Source organism: Monodelphis domestica, chromosome 4, assembly GCF_027887165.1.
Source record: "Monodelphis domestica isolate mMonDom1 chromosome 4, mMonDom1.pri, whole genome shotgun sequence".
In the NCBI taxonomy this organism is placed as follows: Eukaryota; Metazoa; Chordata; class Mammalia; order Didelphimorphia; family Didelphidae; genus Monodelphis; species Monodelphis domestica.
In genome coordinates, this window is record NC_077230.1 from 430745524 (window position 1) to 430768078 (window position 22555).

Here is a 22555-nt window from a genome sequence, read left to right on the forward strand (position 1 = left end):
TAGCCAATCTGCTAGGTGTGAGGTGATACCTCAGAGTTGTTTTGATTTGCATCTCTCTGATTATAAGAGATTTAGAACACTTTTTCATGTGCTTATTAATAGTTTTGATTTCTTTATCTGAGAACTGCCTATCCATGTCCCTTGCCCATTTATCAATTGGAGAATGGCTTGATTTTTTGTACAATTGATTTAGCTCATTATAAATATGAGTAATTAGACCTTTGTCAGAGGTTTTACTAATGAAGATTGTTTCCCAATTTGTTGCTTCCCTTTTGATTTTGCTTGCATTGGTTTTGTTTGTACAAAACCTTTTTAGTTTGATGTAGTCAAAATTATTTATTTTACATTTTGTGACTCTAAGTCTTGCTTGGTTTTAAAATCTTTCCCTTCCCAAAGGTCTAACATGTATAGTATTCTGTGTTCACCTAATTTGCTTATAATTTCCTTCTTTATGTTCAAGTCATTCACCCATTCTGAATTTATCTTGGTGTAGTGTGTGAGGTGTTGATCTAATCCTAATCTCTCCCACACTGTCTTCCAATTTTCCCAGCAGTTTTTATCAAATAGTGGATTTTTCTCCCAAAAGCTGGGATCTTTGGGTTTGTCATAAACTGTCTTGCTGAGGTTGCTTGCCCCCAGTCTATTCCACTGATCTTCCTTTCTGTCTCTTGGCCAGTACCAGATTGATTTGATGCCCACTGCTTTATAGTGTAGTTTGAGATCTGGGACTGCAAGACCCCCTTCCTTTGTATTTTTTCCTTCTTTTTGTCAGTTGATGCCCAATAGATTTGGCTCCACCCTCTTACTTTCATCCTATGTGTGTCTACCTTTCTCATATGTATTTCTTGTAGACAGCATATGGTAGGGTTTTGGACTCTAATCCACTATTCGCTTGCGTTTTATGGGTGAGTTCATTCCATTCACATTCAGAGTTATGATTACTAGCTGTGTATTTCCCAGCATTTTGATTTCTGCTCCTTTACCTGCCTTTTGTTCTTTCACTATTTCCTTCTACACCAATGTTTGCTTTTGAACAGTCCCCCTTGTTCCCACCCTTATTTTACTTCCCTTTCTACCCCCCTCCCTATTTATACCCCTCCCTATTTTCCCTGTAGTCTTTCTAAAATTAACCCCCCACTCCCTCCCTCTCTTGTACTGCTTCCCTCCCCACCCAACCGTCTGTTACCCTTCTACTCCCCTATAGGGTGCAAATCTATTCTCTGCCCCCAATGGATTGGATTGTTTATCCCTCTTTGAGTCACTTTCAAAGCACATAAAAGTTGAGTATTTCCTTGTAGCATCCCAAGCATATTCACATCTATGAAATATAGATGACTGTATGATTACTGTGTCTCCAAGCATAAGGTGATACCAAGGAGGCTTGTGAATGTAACCTTGACCTGGCCATGCGGCCCTTGGCTAAGACAAACTCATTAGCATGCTCGGACTCAATTCCCCGGGAAAGCGCGGTTTCCCATCTACACGCCCAAAGGTGTTCCCTCTATCTTGCCACCCAATCTTAAGTGTCTACTTTGTGATGTGGTTACTACGTCCTTGGGAGTACGGCCCAAGCAGGACAGGAATAAATTCAGAGGCAACCCATGAACTTCCTCTTGGCCTTTCTCCCTTCCATGGAGCTCCACTGGGCTCCTCAATGACTCTCTCTCTCCTCTTGACCTTCTCCTTCTCCTTCCCCGAGGCGGTAACCATCTCGGCCTGCATTTCCCACCTTAATCTCCTCCTCCATCCTTTGTACTCACACTCTCCTACCAAGGGAGTATCATAGGGGTCGCCTGCCCTATCCTACCACTGACTTGTCCTTGTCTTTCATTTCCACCCTGGTTCTCGGTTCCTACCTCTCCTCGGTCCCATCACAAAGGGGAGCCCCTTCCCTTGTGGGACCCTGCTGGTCAGGGAAGTCCATTAAGTGACACCCCACACTTGGCACCCCGGATTTGGGAGCGAAATTCCTTTGTCACATTCGAGGCATTCGAGCACGTGCAACTGGAGGAGCGATCACTGAGGTACGGAGTCACACAGGCGTGACCTTGCAGGTGGCCTCTGACGGTGAGAGACGACTTTTATTTCCATTTCCTATCTAAGAAATTATCTAGAGCTGCGGGTCTGTGAGCCTCCTCACATACTCGTCCCCTCAGACGGTTACTGTCTCTGACTGAACAGAAAGGCATTGAGGTCTCTGAAGCACTGCTTAAGCGGGCACTGAAGGGAAGCCTGAATTCCCAGCAAGGGGAGCTCCCAATGTGCAGCTCTGAGATCTGATGGGTGACAAAACGAGGCCGTGTCAGAAAGAAGGACAGAAAGTATCGCAGGTCAGCTGGGACACTGCAAGGATGGCCTCGAGGGCACAACCTGTGCAGACTTCAGGTGTCACAGGAAAGCCAAGCCTCAGTCTGACCCGAATTCCCAGAGTGCCGAAGGTGCCTCCACCTGGGGAGGAAGAAGCCTCTGCTCGAACCCATCTCTTAGGGCAGATGGCCGAGAGGGCGCCATGGGCAAGTCTAAAGCTTTCTCCTAATCTTTCCACTATGGAGGATTCCATTCTAAGAAGCGCAGAAGCCATGACGTTCAATGCTTTTGGCTCACTGCTCCCTCCTCTACCTTTTAAAACGTGGGAGATGAGGCAAAGGGTGTTCCACGCGAAGCCATGTCAGCATCCCGATCATAAGGTAGAAGGATCTTTCCAAACGCAAGAGGACGTGCCTTCCTCGGAAGCTTTCAGCCTTCTCCGGCCACCTTCAGCCTTTAGGGCTTCTGGTCTTGTGCCGCCCCTCCCCCGCAGAACTCTGCAAGCCAAAAGGGCAACAAGGAGGCCACAGAGAGCCCCCTGCAAAGGAGAAGCAGGATTTCTAGATTGTGCTGCAGCATGCAAAACTATGGGAAGCTCGCAGCATTGCAGAGCGGATCAAAGCCCTTTAGCGGAAATTAAGGACAGTATTTCCTGCTGCGAAGAGCACGTGGGTTCTGACTAAAGTGCTGCATTAAACAAGGAGGACTGACTTGTCTCTCTCTTGCCCTTCCCTTCACTAACGACACTAACAATACACTTAACTCCCTCCCTTCAGCCCACTGATCTGTCCTCGCTCTCCCCGTCTGTTGCTGCAGAAACAGACAGGAATATCCAACGCCAACCTCTGCCTCACCCCTGCTTCAGGTGCTGTCAGGACCATTTAACTGTACAGAAACAAGCAGGTAGAAACGCTTCTCCTACAACACTTAGCAATGACTCCGATAGCCTCTGGCCATTGACATCCCGCCTCCTGTAGACAGCCAAGCAGAGTATCGAGCTTCTGGCTAAAGCACGCGGGCTAGAGAAGACCAACACCGACAAGTCCTAGAACCAAACCCTTCTCATCAATTAAATAAGAAATTTCTTTACTTAAACTTTGCTTATCGCAGAAGTGAGGCAAGAAAAAAGCCAAAAGTCATAACTCTGCCATAACACTGTCATCTACCAGACGTTACCCGGCACAGGTGAATGGGGAAAGCTTAATGAGCAACGCTTAAACTGAGAGCAAACCCTTCATCACGTTGGGCTACTGGCGGAAGGTGAGAGTGCTGGGAGGAGACGATCCCTCCCATGAGGACCACAAGATCAAAGCAGGAAAACGATTCCTGAAGCACCTAAAGGAAGACCAGTTTAAAAGGCAGAGCACGTGTGTGCCCCGACGAGGAAGCAAATGGACATTTTGCTCTCAAGAAAACAACCAGAGCAAAAGGCTTTTTTTTTTTTATCAGCAAACGTCTCCACCAGTTTAGCATATCGAAAAGGAACAGGCCTTGTGAAGCAGCACCAGAGAATGCAGGAGGACTATTGTTTAAGCATAAATGTATAAACCTGATATGTTTTTCATACAGATCTTTGCTAAGACATGGTATTACCATGAAGCAAAGTTTAAAAATTAAATTGTCTTAATTGGGATTAGACATGGCAAATTTATATAGGAATGTCCGATTATATTTCTTGATCGGAAAAGTTTTACAGTTAAAAATCTTTATCTGGATTTTGTCACATTCTACAAGAGATATTTTATCTGTAATCATATTTTAAAATGAATTATAGTACAAGTGTAGGTTAAATACCAAGGTATAAACAGTATTTTTCCAAGGCTTTTAGAGGTAAATCCACATGGACTCTTGCAACCATGTGACTCACTGCCACAAGTATTTGGATCTGGAAAGGAAATTTCATCCAGCAGTTTGATCAATTGATCCTGCCATATAGAGGGCAATACTCCCACACCTCAGGTTACAAGTTTTTATGACAAGTATTGAATACTATCAAAAGCAAAATTAACAACCAGTGCCATTTTTAACTGCCTAGCATCAATTGGCATATGCTTTAGAGAAATTTCTAATAGATTCAAATTTTAAATATGTTGGTATCATTACATTTTCAAACTGGACATAAGGTCAGCAAGGATAAAACCTAGCAGCCAATATTTAAAAACCTGAATGAAGTTCAAAACTGTATGTAAGCCACATTATTGCAACTTTAACCAAAAGGCAAATTATTTAGAATCATTCAATCTCAAAAGAATATACCATCAATTCTAAATATGAGACACATTCTCAACATTGCAAGGCATCAAAGTAAAAACAGTGCTGGGAGGATTCAAATTGTTAAACAGCAGTAAATTATGAAGGTTAAGAATTAATTTGTTAACCAGCAACAGTGCCTTATTTGTGGTTTAGAATCGGCGACACTACCACTTATTCAAATTGCATATATCGATCCTGAGCATGATTGCAGTCTAAAAGCAATTACTAGTATACAAGCTCAAATATTACTTGCGCAACGTGGTCCATTTTGGCAACAGAACTTTGTAAAACTCATAGGTCAAATTGATAATTCCATTCATATTATCAAAATCTCTTCAGTCATGAATTTAAATTTGATAGTTTAAAAATAATAACGTCACTGCAATTGCTGTGCTTCCATTTACTGCATGTATTTAGGGTACGGCAGATATTGATGCATGCACAGTATAAGTTTATACAAAAGCAAAAGTTACATGCAGATAGGCTACTGCTTAAGATCACAGCACAAGCTGGTAAAATCAAATGTGATTTATGGTATAAGGCTTTTATGATTATTGGCTTAAAACGTGAATATTAAACATCTACGCAGGCCTCATTGCAAAGCCAAGGTGGAATCATTATCAAAGGCAAAAGGCCTGGAGGCCACGGCTTTTTAGCAGGCACAGATCACTTGCACTCTCTGACGCATCAGAGTGCCAAGTCCATTATTCCTCAATATTTTATGCACACAAGTGAAATTAGCTACCAGTGCAAAATCCTGTGAATGTTATCATGTCACTCGTGCACTTCAGACAGGTGTCCGAACTGGACATTGTGGACTGAGGGAGGCATTACTACATGCCCCTGTGGTAACAAATTGGAAAGCTGACAAGTGATGGGAGATAATCACTCTCCTGATGTATGGGATTAAGCTCAAAATGCTAAAGTATGCAAAGTTATTACAGATCTCTTAAATAATTGGGCAGATCTAACTATTCCAAAACAATTGTGGAGTAACAGTGCTTGTAACAGCAATCCATGGGCTGAATGCAAGCAATTTCAAAAGGGCTCAAAGGAATGGATAAGCCCCAACCTCCAAACACACAAAGGAGATATTTTCAGCCACTTTGTAATTGAACAAGACCCAATAAGGCTTTCTTTTGGGGTCGAGATTTCTGTTTATTTTCTCAGATACCAGAAGTCCATGGAGGAAAACTGAAATGATCCAGCTGAAAGACAGGCTGCCCAGAAAGTCAATGCAGACGTGCCTGGCACCATCCACAACATGGCACCGATGCCAGACAACAGGAAAAGCAGCCAATGAGCCGGAAAAACCATCACTGCCCTATAGGCACGTCTAATGCAATATCCACACAAATGTACTTGTATGAAAGACAATACCTGTAGTCGAGGATTACCTCCTCTTTTCTTTATTTGTCTTTGCTTCAGACAAAGATGAGGATTAACCTTTACCCATCCTGGGACCAAGGATGGAACAGTAAACATGAAGGATGCAGGATAACATTTATGAAGGGCAAATTGCGCTTAGGTGGGCGCCTATCCCCTCGTCTGTCCCTCTTCCCCTTGTTTGGATCTGTAATAAACAAAGGATGTGGGTTAACCTTTGAACACCTGCCTATCCCTGGACCAAGGTTAGGGTCTCTGGGATGAAGAGTCATCAATTCCTGTGGGTTTTGTCTAAGTAGTCTTTGCCTATAAAAGTTCTGGGTGAAGCAAATAAAGTTGGCACTATTTCTCTCTTTTCATATAGTGTCCATCTCTTCTTTTGTTACTCTTCATTTTTCGTTACCCCAAGCAGGATGTCACAGGACTGGCCGACCCTGTGGATGAGTCTTGTAAGCCACAGAGTCTCACAAATGGCGCCCGGACAGGGACTTTCATTGGTAACCCTGATTCCTTTGCTGGTCAAAGGATGACGAAGAGTTAACAGCTTTTGCCCCGAGACTGCAGCTCGGATGGGCAGAAGAATCGAACAGAGAGAGTGCAGTATTTGTGGGCCTCCTCTATTCCCCAACTTTTTCTCTCTCTTTCGCTTTTTAGTTTAAACTGCCCCCTATTAGGACCCCCTTCCCCCCATTCTTTTCTTTTCTTGGAACCCTTCCTTCAGTTCTCTTTGGAGAACCCCCGATGCTGTGTGCTGGTCATGCAAAGTTTTGACAGTATGGAGATCCCCTCGGTGGTCAGTATACGAGATACTCTAAGGGTGAGAGGGAAATTATAATTTTTCTTTAGAATGGATCCTAAAACACTGATTTTTTTCCTTTCAAAGCATGCTTGTCACAATGTTGTGTGTTTCTGTTTTTGGTTGTCTTTGTCACAATCTCATCTCTGTGTATTCTTGAATTGGACACTCACAAAAAGAAAGAATATAAAATGGGAGAGTTGCAAGATTGAACTTGTCTGTCAAAAACCCTCAGCAGAGGACAAAAGCAAATACCTGTTCAATGATTTTTTCTTCTTTCTTCCTTTGGATGGGCCCCCAAAGGAGCAAAAAAGAGAAAAATTCAGAGCAGAAATGGGAGATTTTTACTCCACAATTAGAGGCTATTTTTCACTTAAGATTAATCCTATGGTTTGATGTAAGCAATTTGGGAGTATTGTTAATGATTTTGATATGATCTAAATTTAATTTTGTGCAACTATTTGTCAGTTAAATGTGAAATATGAATCAGATTTTATTGAGCACAACAAAACTCCTGGTTAGAAGTTTGTTTTATTAAATATTGCTATGCATAATGGTTTCAGTGAATTTGAGAATTGTCTAATGTGGCTGATAGCCAGCCGGACACAGAGAGGGAATATTTTATTCTATAAGGACAAAAAATTGCACCGGCTACTTTATAGATATAAAAGTCATCCTGTTGTTGAGAAGAAGCTATTCTAGAATTTAAATTTGGGATTTTTTCAAATCAGATTTATTTTCATGCATGTGCTGTCAGGAGTAGCAACAAGAAATCATATGACACACAAGAAGTTTAAGTGATTAATCTTTGCAGGGGATTTAGTAATACAAGTACTAAGAATTTGGTATTTTGCAAGAGAGAATTTCTAAATGATGTTTTTGATCAAGGTTATATGAATTGTTTTTAAATGTGAAAAATGCATAGGAAGGAATTTGTAATCTAGAGATGAACATGTATGTATTCGGATACCAAATGCTGGAAGTTAGTGATGCTGAGTGAATACAGAATATGTCTGCATTTGTATTATGAAGAGAATTCAGTTTTCCACCTAAATAGGTTAAGGGTATGATATGCAAACTGCATGTCCTTAACAAGACCAATTTAACCAGCCCTGAAATCGAGAGGGCTCGTCATGAAGACTGAATACAATTCCATATAGTGCCTTTCCTCTACTTACAATAATGGTAAAGAAGGGAAGCCAGAAGAAATAATGAAGTAGTCCCAATAAGAGAAAATAATTAATTGAAGTAGATAAAGGAGATCTATCCCTTCCTAAGTTTTTTTTAGGAAACAGACCCAGCCCCCTCCCCCTCAGGAGGTCAAACAGTTTTTGCAGGCTGCAAAAAAGACTCTAATTAGCTGAAGGATAAGAATTAGGAGGGTCAGGTAACAAAAGGAACTTCAGGAATATCAAAGCGGTCCGGCTGGAATGCCAGGAAACATGCAGCTAACTAGGGAAGTGATTAAGTACATGTGGAAGAAACCAGCCTCCGAGGACAAACTAAGGATCTCTGACCTCACACAGCTATGTCTGTGATAAGGTCTGTTTGATTGCCAAAGAAGAACCTGTATGGGAAGGGCAGTAACTTGATGTCTTATAGCCCATCTATATAAGCTTATAATTGAATCTGGGGGTGTCTGGATTCGTTCTATGAAGTGCTCCACTGCAATAAGAGTAATGAATAGAGATACTAACTGATATAGTTGGAATAATGTTGATGGAATTAATCAGGTGTGTGATAATGTTTTGAGCTACAAGAAGACTAAACTGGAGGTTCTGTTCTACTTTAGACAGGTTTGAGAGAAGTGCAGGTAAATGCTTTGCACTTCAGTTTGGTGACACTGAAACATGCTAAAGGACTTAAAGTTATTTGGAAGTTGTGGGGTTCAAACTAAAATCCACTGAGAGTAAATTATTATGAAGAGGGTTTGATGCATTCAAACTTTTAAATTGTAGTGAGCTCACTGGTTAAAGAAGGATGGGCCAAGGCTGTTAAGTAATAAAACGTAATTGAGCCAAGGAGCCTTAGGATAAGTTGCTCAGAAGCTATGAACCCCTTCCTTGCACACAGGAAGGAGAAAGAAGTTCCACACTGATACTTGGGGACTGAAATAGGGACCTCAAAGAGGTGACAACCACTGTGTGATAGGACTTAAGAGGAGTGTATTTTAATTGTAGATTCGGAGGTTTTAAGAGGCTCAAACAAACACACGTTGCCAGCCCCGTCTGACCAAGTAGCTTGTTTGAAGCTGTGGAATCTTAGTGCAAACGTTCCATGTCCAGAATGATGAGATTATTCAGCCAACAATATGTGGCTTCGGCCCTCCATTCTGTAAGGCTGCACTTTCCTGCTCTGCACATCGTCCACTATATGGATGATATTCTTATTGCGGCTGAAGGTGAATCCCAAATAAGCAGGTGCGACAGTCAGTTGGAAATTACCTGGCAAAAATACCATTTAGCCATCGCAGGAAAGATTCACAAAACACGTCCTGCACTCTCTCTCTCGAGGGGCTCAGCTATAGGCAACAGCTGTTGTGCCTCACAAATACAATAAAGAAAGGACTGTCTTAATGATGATCAGAAATGGTTAGGTGACATCAATTGGGCCAGGCAACATTTATTTCTTACTACATTAGAACTGTTATTCACAACACTGGAAGGCAGTTCTGACTTGAATTCCCCTGGAATACGGACACCCGAGGCCTCTCTTGCTTTAGAGATGGTAGAAGACAAAGTGAATCAGGCTCCACTTAACCGTATCCGCCTCCCTTCGCCGTGGAAGTGACTCTTTTTGCCTCTTCAATGTTACCAACAGGTGCCTTAACTGAGAAACACAGTCATTGAATGGCTACGTCCAAAAAGCCAATTGGGAAAGGCTTGACAGAGTTCTGACTGTCTCATGGCTCAGTTATATGGAAGGGCATAGAGCATGTGGTCTGAGGTTTAGGATGGCATCCTCGAGACATCCGGGGACCCATTGCTAAAGAAATACCACAGAAATACTTACAAAGTCACGACGAATGGTCTTGGCTATTGGTGTACCCATTGCTATGACCGCCTGCACTCCACAAGGCTTATTTCCTTTTTGTCACCACATCCTGTTGTCTTTCCTCGTGTTCTAAGAGATCGTCCGGTATCAGGACCCAACGTTTACGTTGATGCGAATGTTCCTTACGAGGCAGGCGTATACGGGACGGCAGCTCCCCTGTCATTTTTACCCTCCTTTTCTTCTACCCAACAAACTGAATCAACAGCTGTTTGACCAGCCTTTTGGTTACTTCAGGAGCCTTTACTCTAAATAAAAGTGTCCTCATTGTGTTCCAAACCACCCCCCAATGCATATTGCTGTGAATCCCAGAGGCTTAATAGTACAAATGGATGTGACCCATGAACGGTCCTCTGGACGACGTCAATATATCCACGTCACTGTGGATACTTTTCCAGGATTTTTATGGGCTTCCTGCTTGATGGGAGAAAGAACTTCTCATGTTATCAATCACTGCTTAATGACTTTTGACATGGCCGGTCCCCCCAGAACATTAAAACAGAGAATGGACCTGCTGATACTTCCACACTTGGGCTATTCACCTCACAGGTATCCGTACAATCCACAAGGACAAGCTACTGCGGAGCGCAGTAATCAAACACTAAAAACATTCCTTTTAAACAAAAAGGGGGAGACAGCACCCCGCATCGACGATTGGCAATAGCTGTACATACTATCCATAATCTGATCTTTGCTTCCAATAACATCCAGGGCTGGAAAATGTTTCTCTGCATTTTCCTAGGAACAGAATTCAGGCACCGCCACTCCCGGGCTCCCTGCCTGCCCCAGAACAACAATCTGTCATGTGGAAAGACGATGATCAATCCTGGCAAGGCCCCCACCCAGGGGTCCTGCAGGCTGGCTGTGTTGGTGTCTCCACAGGTGAAGACAGAGTTCGGCTCCCTCCCGCCGAGTTCGAGAAATGGACCCCAAAGAGAAGGACAAGGAGAGGATGCAGGAAGCCTCGCAAGGAGCCTCGACCACGTCTCCATGAGATGCTGCCTCTTCTGCTTCTGTTCCAGAACAAAAGTGCAGCTCCTGGAGTAAAGAGACGGTCTTTGGGGAACAACCCCCTTGGGTAGAGTCTGTCGGCGTGGGACACGCTTTACTGGGAGTCGTCTTCTATACACAAACTAACTGATATTCCTGGCATTTACCATTGGGAGAGACAAGCTAAGGACAGCAATAGGCCAACAACTGGTTTGTGTCTTTCAACTGGACTGGACTGGTTGGGGCGCCCCAGTGGGCCTCGCACGAGACCATCTTGCCTGCCTGCCCCTCAGATCACTGCAGGCGCCTTACTATGGCCATCCTGACCTGTCAGACTCCTTCTGGACAGGACCTTGTCGTGTAGACAAAGGGGTAAAATAGGAAGGTCACGACCAACGGCAATGTCTAGGTTGGCTGCGGGAACCTTGTGATAGTACTTGGGGACCACAAAGACCTGTTTGTCCTTCTGTGATGGGATGTGAACAAGGAGACACCGTTAATATGTTTCCGCCCTCGCTGTCGTGCAGATCTAAGAGGGCGTCACGTATTCATTGGACAAACATGACCTGGGAGTCTTGGCACGACGACACAAGGCGGATTGGACAGAAACTGGACTCTTATACATTTCGTGACTGTTTTAGAGGCTCACATGTGTGGGTGACGCCCGGAGCTAATCGGTGACGCTCTGCTACGTCACCCAGACGTTGACTGACTACGGACAGACAGCCCTGGCGTTGGATAAAGAGAGCGTGTCTCCCTGTGTGACTGTCACTAATACTGGGAACGTCCAAACACCAGTGACTAGAACTCCTACATTGGACACTCCAGCTAGACACTCAGGGGGATGGTATCACCCACCGGCAGATGGAGCAATGGAGAAACTGTCTCAACTAATCAGCCCAGGAAGAGAAGACGCACTTCTTGCTTAGTTTTAGGAATTGTAGCCCTGATAGCCGCCATAACAGCCACAACGGTCAGTAGTGTATCTCTAGCACAAAGTGTAGCTCATGTACCGACCCTGGAACATGACGCGGCATACTTACACGGGCTGGCGCAGAACGTAGCCCAGGCTTTGCACTCACAGCAGGATATTAATACAGGGTTTTTATGCTTTACAACAAATATCTAAAGAGGTATCGTTGTTAACCAGTCAAGTAGAAATTTTAGCTATCAAGGGTAAATTAAGGGGTGATTATCGCTATTCAGCCTTTTGCCTCCTTCCTGTTAAAGCTAACACGTCGGATGCATTCGAAGAAATTAGAAATGATTTACAAGGTCTTTGGTTAAAGAGTAACATCTCAGAGGACATCCAACAACTGAACCGTATCATTGATGAGATGGACAAGTCTTTAGCTGAGGACCTTCGCCCCGAACATATCGCTGATTGGTTATACAATTGGATTAAGTCAGGCCAAAGCTGGCTGTCTCCTTTAGCTCAAATGAGTATAACCATATTGACTTTCACACTGTTCATAGTTATCTTAGCGGTCCTTCTTCCCCGTCTGTTCCAACTCTTTTGTCCAGCTTGGGCAAAATTGACCGGACTTTGGCCCTGCACAGATCACTGTTGCAGAACAAATAGGGGGAATTGCAGTAGAGGATTACCTCCTCTTTTTGTTATTTGTATTTGCTTAAGATAAAGTTGTGGATTTGTTTGTCTTTGCTTCAGACAAAGATGAGGATTAACCTTCACCCATCCTGGGACCAAGGATGGAACAGTAAACAAGAAGACTGCGGGATAACATTTATGAAGGGCAAATTGCGATTGGGTGGGCGCCTATCCCCTTGTCTGCCCCTCTTCCCCTTGTTTGGATCTATAGTAAAGGAAGGATGTGGGTTAACCTTTGAACACCTGCCTATCCCTGGACCAAGGTTAGGGTCTCTGGGATGAAGAGTCATCAATTCCTGTGGGTTTTGTCTAAGTAGTCTTTGCCTATAAAAGTTCTGGGTGAAGCAAATAAAATGGGCACTATTTCTCTCTTTTCATATAGTGTCCATCTCTTCTTTTGTTACTCTTCATTTTTCGTTACCCCAAGCAGGATGTCACAGGACTGGCTGACCCTGTGGATGAGTCTTGTAAGCCATAGAGTCTTACAACTGGAAAAAATTTCCTACTGATAGTAAGAACCCCCTTGGCATGGGAGGATCCTTCTCCTCCCTACTTGGGACTGCTTTAGGACAGAAACCTTTTGCTGAACAATGGAAAGGGCTTTGACCTATGCTTAAGCATAGAACAGGAAGTTCTTTGAGTCATGATTGATTTTAGAATTCATACAATAGAGAAAGTCGGAATGACAGAACCAAGTCTTGGAACTTACAATCTCCACCCTACTCAGTCCTAACAGGATTTAGGAAGGGCTGCAGCAAAGGATCAAGATTTAATTATTTGAGAATATGACCTTCAACAAACATGTGCAAAGCCACAGACCTCTGGGCGGTCCTGGGTTAAGCTAGAGCCACCATTGGCACAGGGAAGACATAGACAGTGATTGGTAGATGTGAGAACTGAGGGGAGGGAACTTGGATGGTTTCCTTAAAGATAGCGGGGTCTGAGGACTGAGGGGGTGGTTGGAGAGGTTTTGCTCTGAGAGGTTGTGCTCTGAGAAGCTTGCTCTGAAGGAGGCTGGAGGTGGAGGCCCCTGAGACTGTTTCTCCATTTTGGTCACGTGAGTGATAGGGACTGATCTCTTTTCTTTGCCTCAGCTATCTAAGGGCTTGGGCCTTTGGCTCAGCCTAAACAGAGGGGGTATTTAAGCCCTATTCCCTTCTCTCCCCTTTCTCTCTCCCTCTCTCTCTCTGTCTCTCTCTCTCTCTGTGTCTCTATCTCTAATACTTTCTTCCTCCTGTTTGTAATTAAAAACTCCATAAAAGGTTGACTGCTGACTTGAGTTTTCATTTAGGAATTACATAGCTGAATTCCTCAGTGACCTTAAATTAATATATATCAGTCTTTTAAAGGGATTTCCTTGTCACAAATCTAAACTTGAGCTATATACCTTTAAATCGGAGTTCACGGTAACTTAATCCTTTTGCAAAGATCTTTTAGATTTAGATGTTTTACCCTTTTGCTTTTACACAATCGTGTGTCTGGATTCTCTGGGAGTGCTTCAAAGAGTTTCCCAGACCCCCTTTTGATATGCTAAAATTGTGCCCAGTTCTTCTGCACAGAGCAAAGTTCATTGCTTTGGCCATCCGCTTGAGGGGAAAATGTCTTTGTTTTAACTAGCCTTTTCTTTGTTGTTCTGAATTTTAAGGGAATCGGGATGATTTCATCGATGTACCAATGTTGCTTAGGCCTGTGGTCTCAGTAGAAAAACGTAAGAGACCATCTGTGCTCTGCTGTAAACTGACCTGATCCTTTGACGTGGACAGCTTGGCTGGAGGCCAAGCAAACACATGTTCCTCCTTTTAGGCTAAACTGCATCCAGATTCTTCAGGACTAAAGGTAAAGGTTTGTTCTGCGTATAACAACTGCCTCTCAAGCCTTCAAAATGTACCTGTGCGATAATTCCTGACAGAGAAGGGGCACATGTATTCCCTCATGATTTTTAGCTTGTTCCTGGCATCACTTCTGAAATAAGCAGTTTTTAACTTGAGAAATCTCTTGCAATAAACTTCAATTCAATTGATACCAATGAGCTGGCCTTAGAACTTGCTGGCCTTCTCTAGCCCCGTAGTCCTTAGTTAAAAGAGCTTCACTATCCTACTGAATTACCCTACTTTAAATTTCTTCAGGAGTTAGGAGTTCAACACCCTTAGGCTGTGCTAAATCTACGTCTGCACTTTCTGAATCATCTCTAATTTTTGTTGGAGAAGCTGTTTACCTGCTTTTTTCTACCCATTTAAAATGATCGCTTTAAGAGTTTTGAGTACTACAGGGCAGGCTAAAAACTCTGCTCCTTTTTCTGTAGGGGCCATCTGCAGCCTTACTGGGGGGAGGAGCAGGATGTGAAAAGAAGCAACTTGCATTTGTAAAGCTTTTCCTCCCATATCATTGGAATACTGTAATGGCTCTGTATTTAATGCCATTTGTACAATGTTCCACGTGCTCCAATTAACTTGTAAGCAATGCTTTGATCTTAGCCTCTGAGATCTTAGTGCCTCTCTTTTCAATTAAAACCGAATATAGAGAAAGTTTAACCCATTTCTTAAACAAACAGCACGTTGCCTTGCTGGCCAAGCACAGGTTCTGCATCCAGACTCCAGCCACGTCCACGAATTCTCCTCAAGTGAGATGTGATCATGATTTTAGCGCCTTGTGTCCCACGCTGGGGTGCCAAATATAGCAGTCCGTCCAGCGGTTGCTATATTATTTTCCTTTGTGGGATATAACTTGAGAAGGAGGAAGGAGTCTGAGGAAGATGGGTGATAAATAAAGTCTCAAGGACAAGTTAATTGATATGGGGAGCGGAGCTTGCTCCTAATAATATTTTCCTTTGAAAATTAATTAAAGGAAAACATGAGAAATAAGAGAACATGTGGAAGTAAGAATTCCGAGATAGACAGCACGTGGTCAAGAGTGGAGCTAGGAAAGATAAGGAGAGATAGAAGGAAGAACTCCAAGGTGGCAGGAATCAAGAGGGAGAATAGCAAGCCTCACCCCAGCATTTATTGTGGATTGAGAGGTGATCAATGAATACGTAACCTAGCACATAGGTCTTAACATTGGTTGAATTGACAATGACAAGATCAGAGGAGGTGGGGATTCCCCTGACATGAGCTTTTCAGAGGAATGAGGTCCGACCAGGTGAGGGCTAAGCCTTTGTGGCTCAAGCTCAGGAATTCTCCTGCCCTAAGAACTGTCTATACATTGATCATTAACTGATCTGATCAAGTATTTAATACATCAATCATACTTCCATGCCTGGTATGTTACACATAGGGAGAGGCTATGCCCAGGAGCACGGAGTGCCAGATCCAGCGGAGGGTAAACACTTATTAAGCATCTGCTGTGTGCTAAGCCCCGGAGACGGTCCCTGCAGCCTTCAAGTAGGGAGAAGAAACTAGGCAAACAAATGCACCTAGCACACCATAGCCAGGATGAATAGGAAACGTTCAACGAAGGGAGGTACTAGACTCCAAGAGAACCAGAAAAAGCCAGGGAGGGCAGCAGTTGGAATAGGAGAGATCAGAGGATGCCTAGAGCTGAGAAATGCAGGGTCTTATGTGTGGAACAGCCAGGAGGCCAGGCTCACCTGCTCAGAGAGGATATGTTGGGGAGTGAGGTGAGTGAAGATCAGATGGGTGGTAGGAGATCTGAATGACAGACTATTTTCCCTTTACTCCTGGAGGTGATAGGGAGCCACTGGACTTGCATCAGGTGCAGGTGACATAATCAGACCTGTGTTTTAAGATAGCCACTTTGGGGCTGAATAGAGGATGGCTTAGAAGAGGGAGAAGACTTGAAGCGGGCAGACTCTGCAGTAGCTATTGCCATGGTCCAGGTGTGAGGTGACAAGGACCTGCACCAGGGTGGGGGAAGAATCAGAGGAGAGAAGGGGGAGCATTGGAGAAATGTTGCATAGGGGAATTGGACTAGAGATATTGGGAGGCGAAATGGACCAGGGCTGCTGGGAGGTAAAATGGACCAGGGCTACTGGGAAGTGAAATGGACCAGAGATGCTGGGAGGTGAAATGGACCAGAGATGCTGGGAGGTGAAATGGACCAGGGCTGCTGGGAGGTGAAATGGACCAGGGCTGCTGGGAGGTGAAATGGACAGAGATGCTGGGAAGTGAACTGGACCAGAGATGCTGGGAGGTGAAATGGACCAGGACTCCTGGGAGGTGAAATGGACCAGGGCTGCTGGGAGGGGAAATGGACCAGGGCTGCTGGGAGGTGAAATGGACAGAGATGCTGGGAAGTGAACTGGACCAGAGATGCTGGGAGGTGAAATGGACCAGGACTCCTGGGAGGTGAAATGGACCAGGGCTGCTGGGAGGGGAAATGGACCAGGGCTGCTGGGAGGTGAAATGGACAGAGATGCTGGGAAGTGAACTGGACCAGAGATGCTGGGAGGTGAAATGGACCAGGGCTGCTGGGAGGTGAAATGGACCAGGGCTGCTGGGAGGGGAAATGGACCAGGGCTGCTGGGAGGTGAAATGGACCAGGGCTGCTGGGAGGTGAAATGGACCAGGGCTGCTGGGAGGTGAAATGGACCAGGGCTGCTGGGAGGTGAAATGGACCAGGGCTGCTGGGAGGTGAAATGGACCAGAGATGCTGGGAGGTGAAATGGACCAGAGATGCTGGGAGGGGAAATGGACCAGGGCTGCTGGGAGGTGAAATGGACCAGGGCTGCTGGGAGGGGAAATGGACCAGGGCTGCTGGGAGGGGAAATGGACCAGAGATGCTGGGAGGGGAAATGGACCAGAGATGCTGGGAGGGGAAATGGACCAGGGATGCTGGGAGGTGCAATGGACCAGGGCTGCTGGGAGGTGCAATGGACCAGGGCTGCTGGGAGGTGCAATGGACCAGGGCTGCTGGGAGGTGCAATGGACCAAGGCTGCTGGGAGGTGAAATGGACCAGGACTGCTGGGAGGTGAAATGGACAGAGATGCTGGGAAGTGAACTGGACCAGGGCTGCTGGGAGATGAAATGGACCAGGGCTGCTGGGAGGTGAAATGGACCAGAGATGCTGGGAGGTGAAATGGACCAGGGCTGCTGGGAGGTGAAATGGACCAGGGCTGCTGGGAGGTGCAATGGACCAGGGCTGCTGGGAGGTGCAATGGACCAGGGCTGCTGGGAGGTGAAATGGACCAGGGCTGCTGGGAGGTGCAATGGACCAGGGCTGCTGGGAGGTGAAATGGACCAGGGCTGCTGGGAGGTGAAATGGACCAAGGCTGCTGGGAGGTGAAATGGACCAGGACTGCTGGGAGGTGAAATGGACAGAGATGCTGGGAAGTGAACTGGACCAGGGCTGCTGGGAGGTGAAATGGACCAGGGCTGCTGGGAGGTGAAATGGACCAAGGCTGCTGGGAGGTGAAATGGACCAGGACTGCTGGGAGGTGAAATGGACAGAGATGCTGGGAAGTGAACTGGACCAGGGCTGCTGGGAGGTGAAATGGACCAGGGCTGCTGGGAGGTGAAATGGACCAGAGATGCTGGGAGGTGAAATGGACCAGGGCTGCTGGGAGGTGAAATGGACCAGGGCTGCTGGGAGGTGAAATGGACCAGAGATGCTAGGAGGTGAAATGGACCAGGGCTGTTGGGAGGTGCAATGGACCAAGGCTGCTGGGAGGTGAAATGGACCAGGGCTGCTGGGAGGTGAAATGGACCAGGGCTGCTGGGAAGTGAAATTGACCAGAGATGCTGGGAGGTGAAATGGACCAAGGCTGCTGGAGAAGTTAAATAGGCCAAAGATGCTGCAGAGGTGAAAAGGTCAAGCCTTGACAACACATTGGATCTGGGGGATGAGAGAAAAAGAGGACTCCAGGGATGACTCCTAGGTTGTGATCCTGAGGTCTGGGAGGATGGGGGTGCCCTGTACAATAAAAGAGAAGGGGTGGAGCTTGGGGAATAGCTGAGTTCTGTTTTGGACAAGTTGAGTTTGATGTCTCTTGGACTTCCAGGGCAGGAAAGGTAGATCTGAGGCTCATCAGCAGAGATAATCATTCAATCCAGGGAGCTGAATTCACTAAGTGAAGGAGTACAGAGAGAAGAGGGCCCAGTATTGAGTCCTGAGGGCCAAGTCTAGGGACAGGAAGTCCTGGATTCAAATGGGGCCTCAGATACTTCCTAGATGTGTGACCCTAGGCAAGTCACCTCAATTGCCCAGCCCTTCCTTAGTTACCTCAGAGCCAGGACCTGGTAAGGTAGATAAGGGGGGAGAGGGAGGGAGGAGGAGACAAGACAGACAGACAGACAGAGACAGAGAGACAGGCAGAGACAGAGAGAGAGAGAGAGAGAGAGAGAGTCAGTCTCGGGAACCCCAGGCACGCTTCCCAAGGCAGCCTTCTTGGAAGCAGGGGACAGTGCAGTTGTCTCCCTGGCCTCACTGGAGCCCCCCTTTGTTGTCCACCCCTGGGACCCTTCCCGAGACGGCAGCCTGCCAGCCCTTCAGGAACAAGGAGCCAGGGCCTGGGATGCCCCCTTCCTCTCTGCCCGCTCTGAGCCTCCCTCAGAACTCTCCCCCATTGTCTGCATTTCTCCCCGCTTCCCCAGTGGGTCACAGTCCGTAACTCCAGATCCAGGTCTCATCCCAAGGCAGAGGAGGGGCAGGACAAGAAGGAGCCTGGCCTAGGCTTTCCTGCAGACCCACTCCTGGGGCTTCTCTCCGCAGTGTCCTCAGGGCTTCTCAGCCTACCCATGGCAGAGCCTCTCCCCACAGCCAGGGCTTTCTAAGTCTACCTCTGGGGCTCCCCTCCCCGCAGGGAACCCTCCAGTGTCTGCTCTGGCTGTGTGCTGGGCTTGGAGATCTCCCCAGTGGCCCACCTGAAACTGAGAAAAGGCGCCAGTGTGCCTGGCTGGCAGGGACCAAGGAGGCAAGGAGGGAGCAGAGCCTTGAGGGGCTCTTGGAGACCCCCCCCTTCCAGCTCAATACGAGCTCAGGCTTTAGGGCCCCTTGGGGGGAGCCTTGGCCCACAAAGAACTTCCAGGGCACTCAGGCCCCCCACTCAGTAATGTGACCAACCCAGCCCCAGAGCAGCTGCCATGAAGGGGGGCCGCCTGGCTGCAGTGCCCCCCCATCAGAGATGGGGCCAGGCCCTGGCAGAGTCCTGGGGGTGGGGTAAGGGGCTAGAAAAAGCCCCAGAGGCCTGGAGTTCTAGGAGGGGAAGGGAAGAGCTCAGCAGCCCCTCTACTCCTCCCTGGGGCGGCCAGGATGGCTCTCCATCAGCCCCTCCGCACACCAGCCAGACCGGCCTTCCTGCCATTCCTCAGCTCCCATTTCCAGGCCTTTGCACAGGCAGTGCTTCTCCCTTCAAAGGTGAGCCCCAGGCAGGCCCTGCTCTCCAGGGGTGAGGGGTGCTCTTCTCTGCTGTCTGTGGCCACTCCAGTCCGCCCCCCCCCTTCCCATTTCACAGATAAGAAGGCTGAGGCCAGAGGGGGCTAAAGCCTGCCCTCAAAGGGCTTCCCCTCTCTTGGGGTATCATCTCCCACCGCCAACCCTTTGGCCGCCAAGAAGCGCCAGGCTGGGGAGGGGAAGAGGGGGAGAGGAAGGGGGGGCTTCCGAGGCTCTCACTTCCCAGCCGGCCTCAGACTCTCCCTCCTCTTGAACCTTCTCCCGGGGGTGGGGGCACAAAGTGGGCCCTTAATTAGTGCTTGTCCCCCGCCCTGGGGGGCCCCAGTCGGCGATCAGGGAGGGCTTCCCAGAAGAGGGGCTTTAGGGGGGACATCAAGGAAGGCTGGAAGCAGCCAAGAGGGACAGGCACACAGGAGGAGCACGAGGAGGCAGGGAGAGGCAGGAAGGGGGAGAGGCCTCCCCGTGGACCGCCGGGGCAAAGTGACGCTCACACACGCACCCAATGCAGCCCCCCTCCCACCCCCCACCCCCGTCCCTCCTCCGCCCCGGGGCGGGGCCGGACTCACCCCCAGCCAGTCCAGAGCTGGACAAATCCGACCGCGCTGGGCCTCCCAATGCACTGCGCCTGCGCTCACGGAAGCACAAACTACAACTCCCAGCATTGCCCGAGGGCCGCGTTTCCTCCCCCTCCGGGTTACGTCACTTCCCAAGAGGGCCTCAGGGCTTCTGGGAAATGGAGTCCTACAGAGCTAGGCTCAGGGAAGGCAATCGGGAGACCAAACAGCAGCCGCAGTAGCGGTAGCGGCTCCCGTCTCCATAGTAACGGGGGGGGGGGGTGATGCCTTTAGGCAAGCTCCCCCTCAGCTTTCCCCAGGCAGCCTGAATACTGGGCCGAAGCTTGATAGGAGGCTCCCCTTAGATCTAGGTACAAGCAATGATTAAGCCCCGCCTGCACGCTGGCTTCTCCAGCCTTCAAGCCCTGGGGGCTCCCCACGTAGGGTCAGGAGAGCGAAACGAACCCGGAGTCCCAGCCCAAAGAGCAGTGCACAGCCCGAGCAAGGCCTGGGGTTCAAATCCAGCCTCAAAAGCTCTTTGTCAAGCAGCTAAATAAATGCGTGTGGCCTCCCCTCCCCCACTGCCCTCCCTGGCATGGCTCAGGCCTCCTACAGGATTCTGACCATCCTGGTGCAGGGGACGAGGATCCCCGCCTGGCTTCCTTCTGTTGGCCTCTTGGCTCCTTAGGGCCAAAGGGCTGATGGGACAGAGCCTGGCCCGCCCGCCTCAGGCCCCCTCGGGCCTGTTCCCTGTACAAAGGGAGCAGCCAGACCGCGCCCAGACTGGCTCTCCACACCAGAGATGCCCCAGAAGCCGGCACTGATGTCCTGGGTCTAGTCTGCTCTCCCATGGGCCTCTGCTCCCTCTCCTCTCTCTTTAATCCCTTCCAGGCTGGCTTCCCCCTCACCGGCCCACCCAAACTGCTCTCCCCGGTCACCAGTGATCCCTGAGCTGCCAAACCCCAGGCCTTTTCTCCCCCCTCCTTCTCTGGGAGGGCTCTGCAGCCTGCGCACTGCTGCTCGCTCTCCTCCCCATATTCTCCCCCTCCCTCTCAGACTTCTCCCTCCCTTTCAACTCCCACATCCAAGATAGTGTCAAGGCCTATTGATTTCCCCCCTGCAGCAGCTCTGGTCGATTCCCCCTGTGGTGCCCCCCCAAGCATCTCTGGTCCACCCCACCCCCCCAGCTCTGGTCTATTTCCCCTGTGGAGCATCTCTGGTCCATTCCCCCCCCCCCCCAGCTCTGGTCTATTTCCCCTGTGGAGCATCTCTGGTCCATTCCCCCCCCCAGCATCTCTGGTCCATTCCCCCCCCCCCAGCTCTGGTCTATTTCCCCTGTGGAGCATCTCTGGTCCATTCCCCCCCCCCCCCAAGCTCTGGTCTATTTCTCCCTGCAGCAGCTCTGGTCTATTTCCCTTCTGTAGCATCTCTCTTCTGGGTCTCTCTGCTTTCCTCTGACCCAGCCCCCTCCCTGGTACAGACCTTCCTCACCTCATGCCTGGAATATGGCAATAGCTGCTATGGGGAGGGTTCCACTCCAACCCATCCTCCATGCAGGCATCAAAGTGATTTCCCCAAAGAGCAGGGGGGCCCACTTCTCACTCCAGGGACTTCCCATCATCCAGAATCAAATTCAAAATGATTGGTCTGGCCTTCGAAGTCTTTGATCCCCTGCATTCTCCCCTTTCTCGCCTCCTGACTGCTACATGAGGAGCCCTCTGTCTCCAGACTTGGGGCATCTCACCCTGCTGTCCCCCAGGCCTAGACCACTGGCCCTCCCGACCAGATGGTACTTCTATATGTAGCATTCCAAGCATATTCACATCTATGAAACCCAAATGACTGGATGGTTACTGCGTCTTCAGACACGAGGGGATACTCGATATTTGTGAGTGGAATCTTGGCCTGGCCATGCGGCCCTTGCCTAGGGCAAACTCATGAACATTTTGGCTCGGAGTCCTCGGAGAAGGTGCCGGTTGAAATCTAGACGCCCCAAAGGTACCCCCTCCACCTGGCCACCCAATCTGAATCGTCCCTGCTTCCTATCGGGACTGCTGCGTGCTTGAGAGTTCCTCCCTGATCACTCAGGAATGAACAGAGGCGGCCCCATGATTCTTCTCTTGGATCTTCGCTCTGCTGCTCTCAGCCCCTGGGCTGATTGTCCCCAAAGCCGTCAACCCCACGAGGGGCTGGTAGAGAACAGAACGGGGTTCCCTGTTTCCCCCCAGATCTGGGAAATGGGTCCATAAAGGTAGCTACTT

General features: G+C 48.1%; 1 protein-coding gene across 2 annotated transcripts in view; it reads right to left on the reverse strand.

Annotated features, from left to right (window-relative positions):
- Positions 1–21364, reverse strand: part of LOC130458784 (uncharacterized) — a 137472-nt gene extending 116108 nt beyond the window's left edge. The window contains exons 1-2 of one of the 2 annotated variants that reach the window (XM_056825450.1): positions 10011–21364; positions 1678–9285 (exon numbers count right to left, since the gene is read on the reverse strand). In XM_056825450.1, the coding sequence (XP_056681428.1) occupies positions 16377–18392 (2016 nt within the window). In that variant the 5' untranslated portion in view covers positions 18393–21364 and the 3' untranslated portion in view covers positions 1678–9285; positions 10011–16376. Of the gene's footprint in view, positions 1–448; positions 9286–10010 lie in introns of those variants that run through there. The other variant, XM_056825451.1, reaches the window with a different exon arrangement.
- Between the last annotated feature and the right edge of the window lie 1191 nt (positions 21365–22555).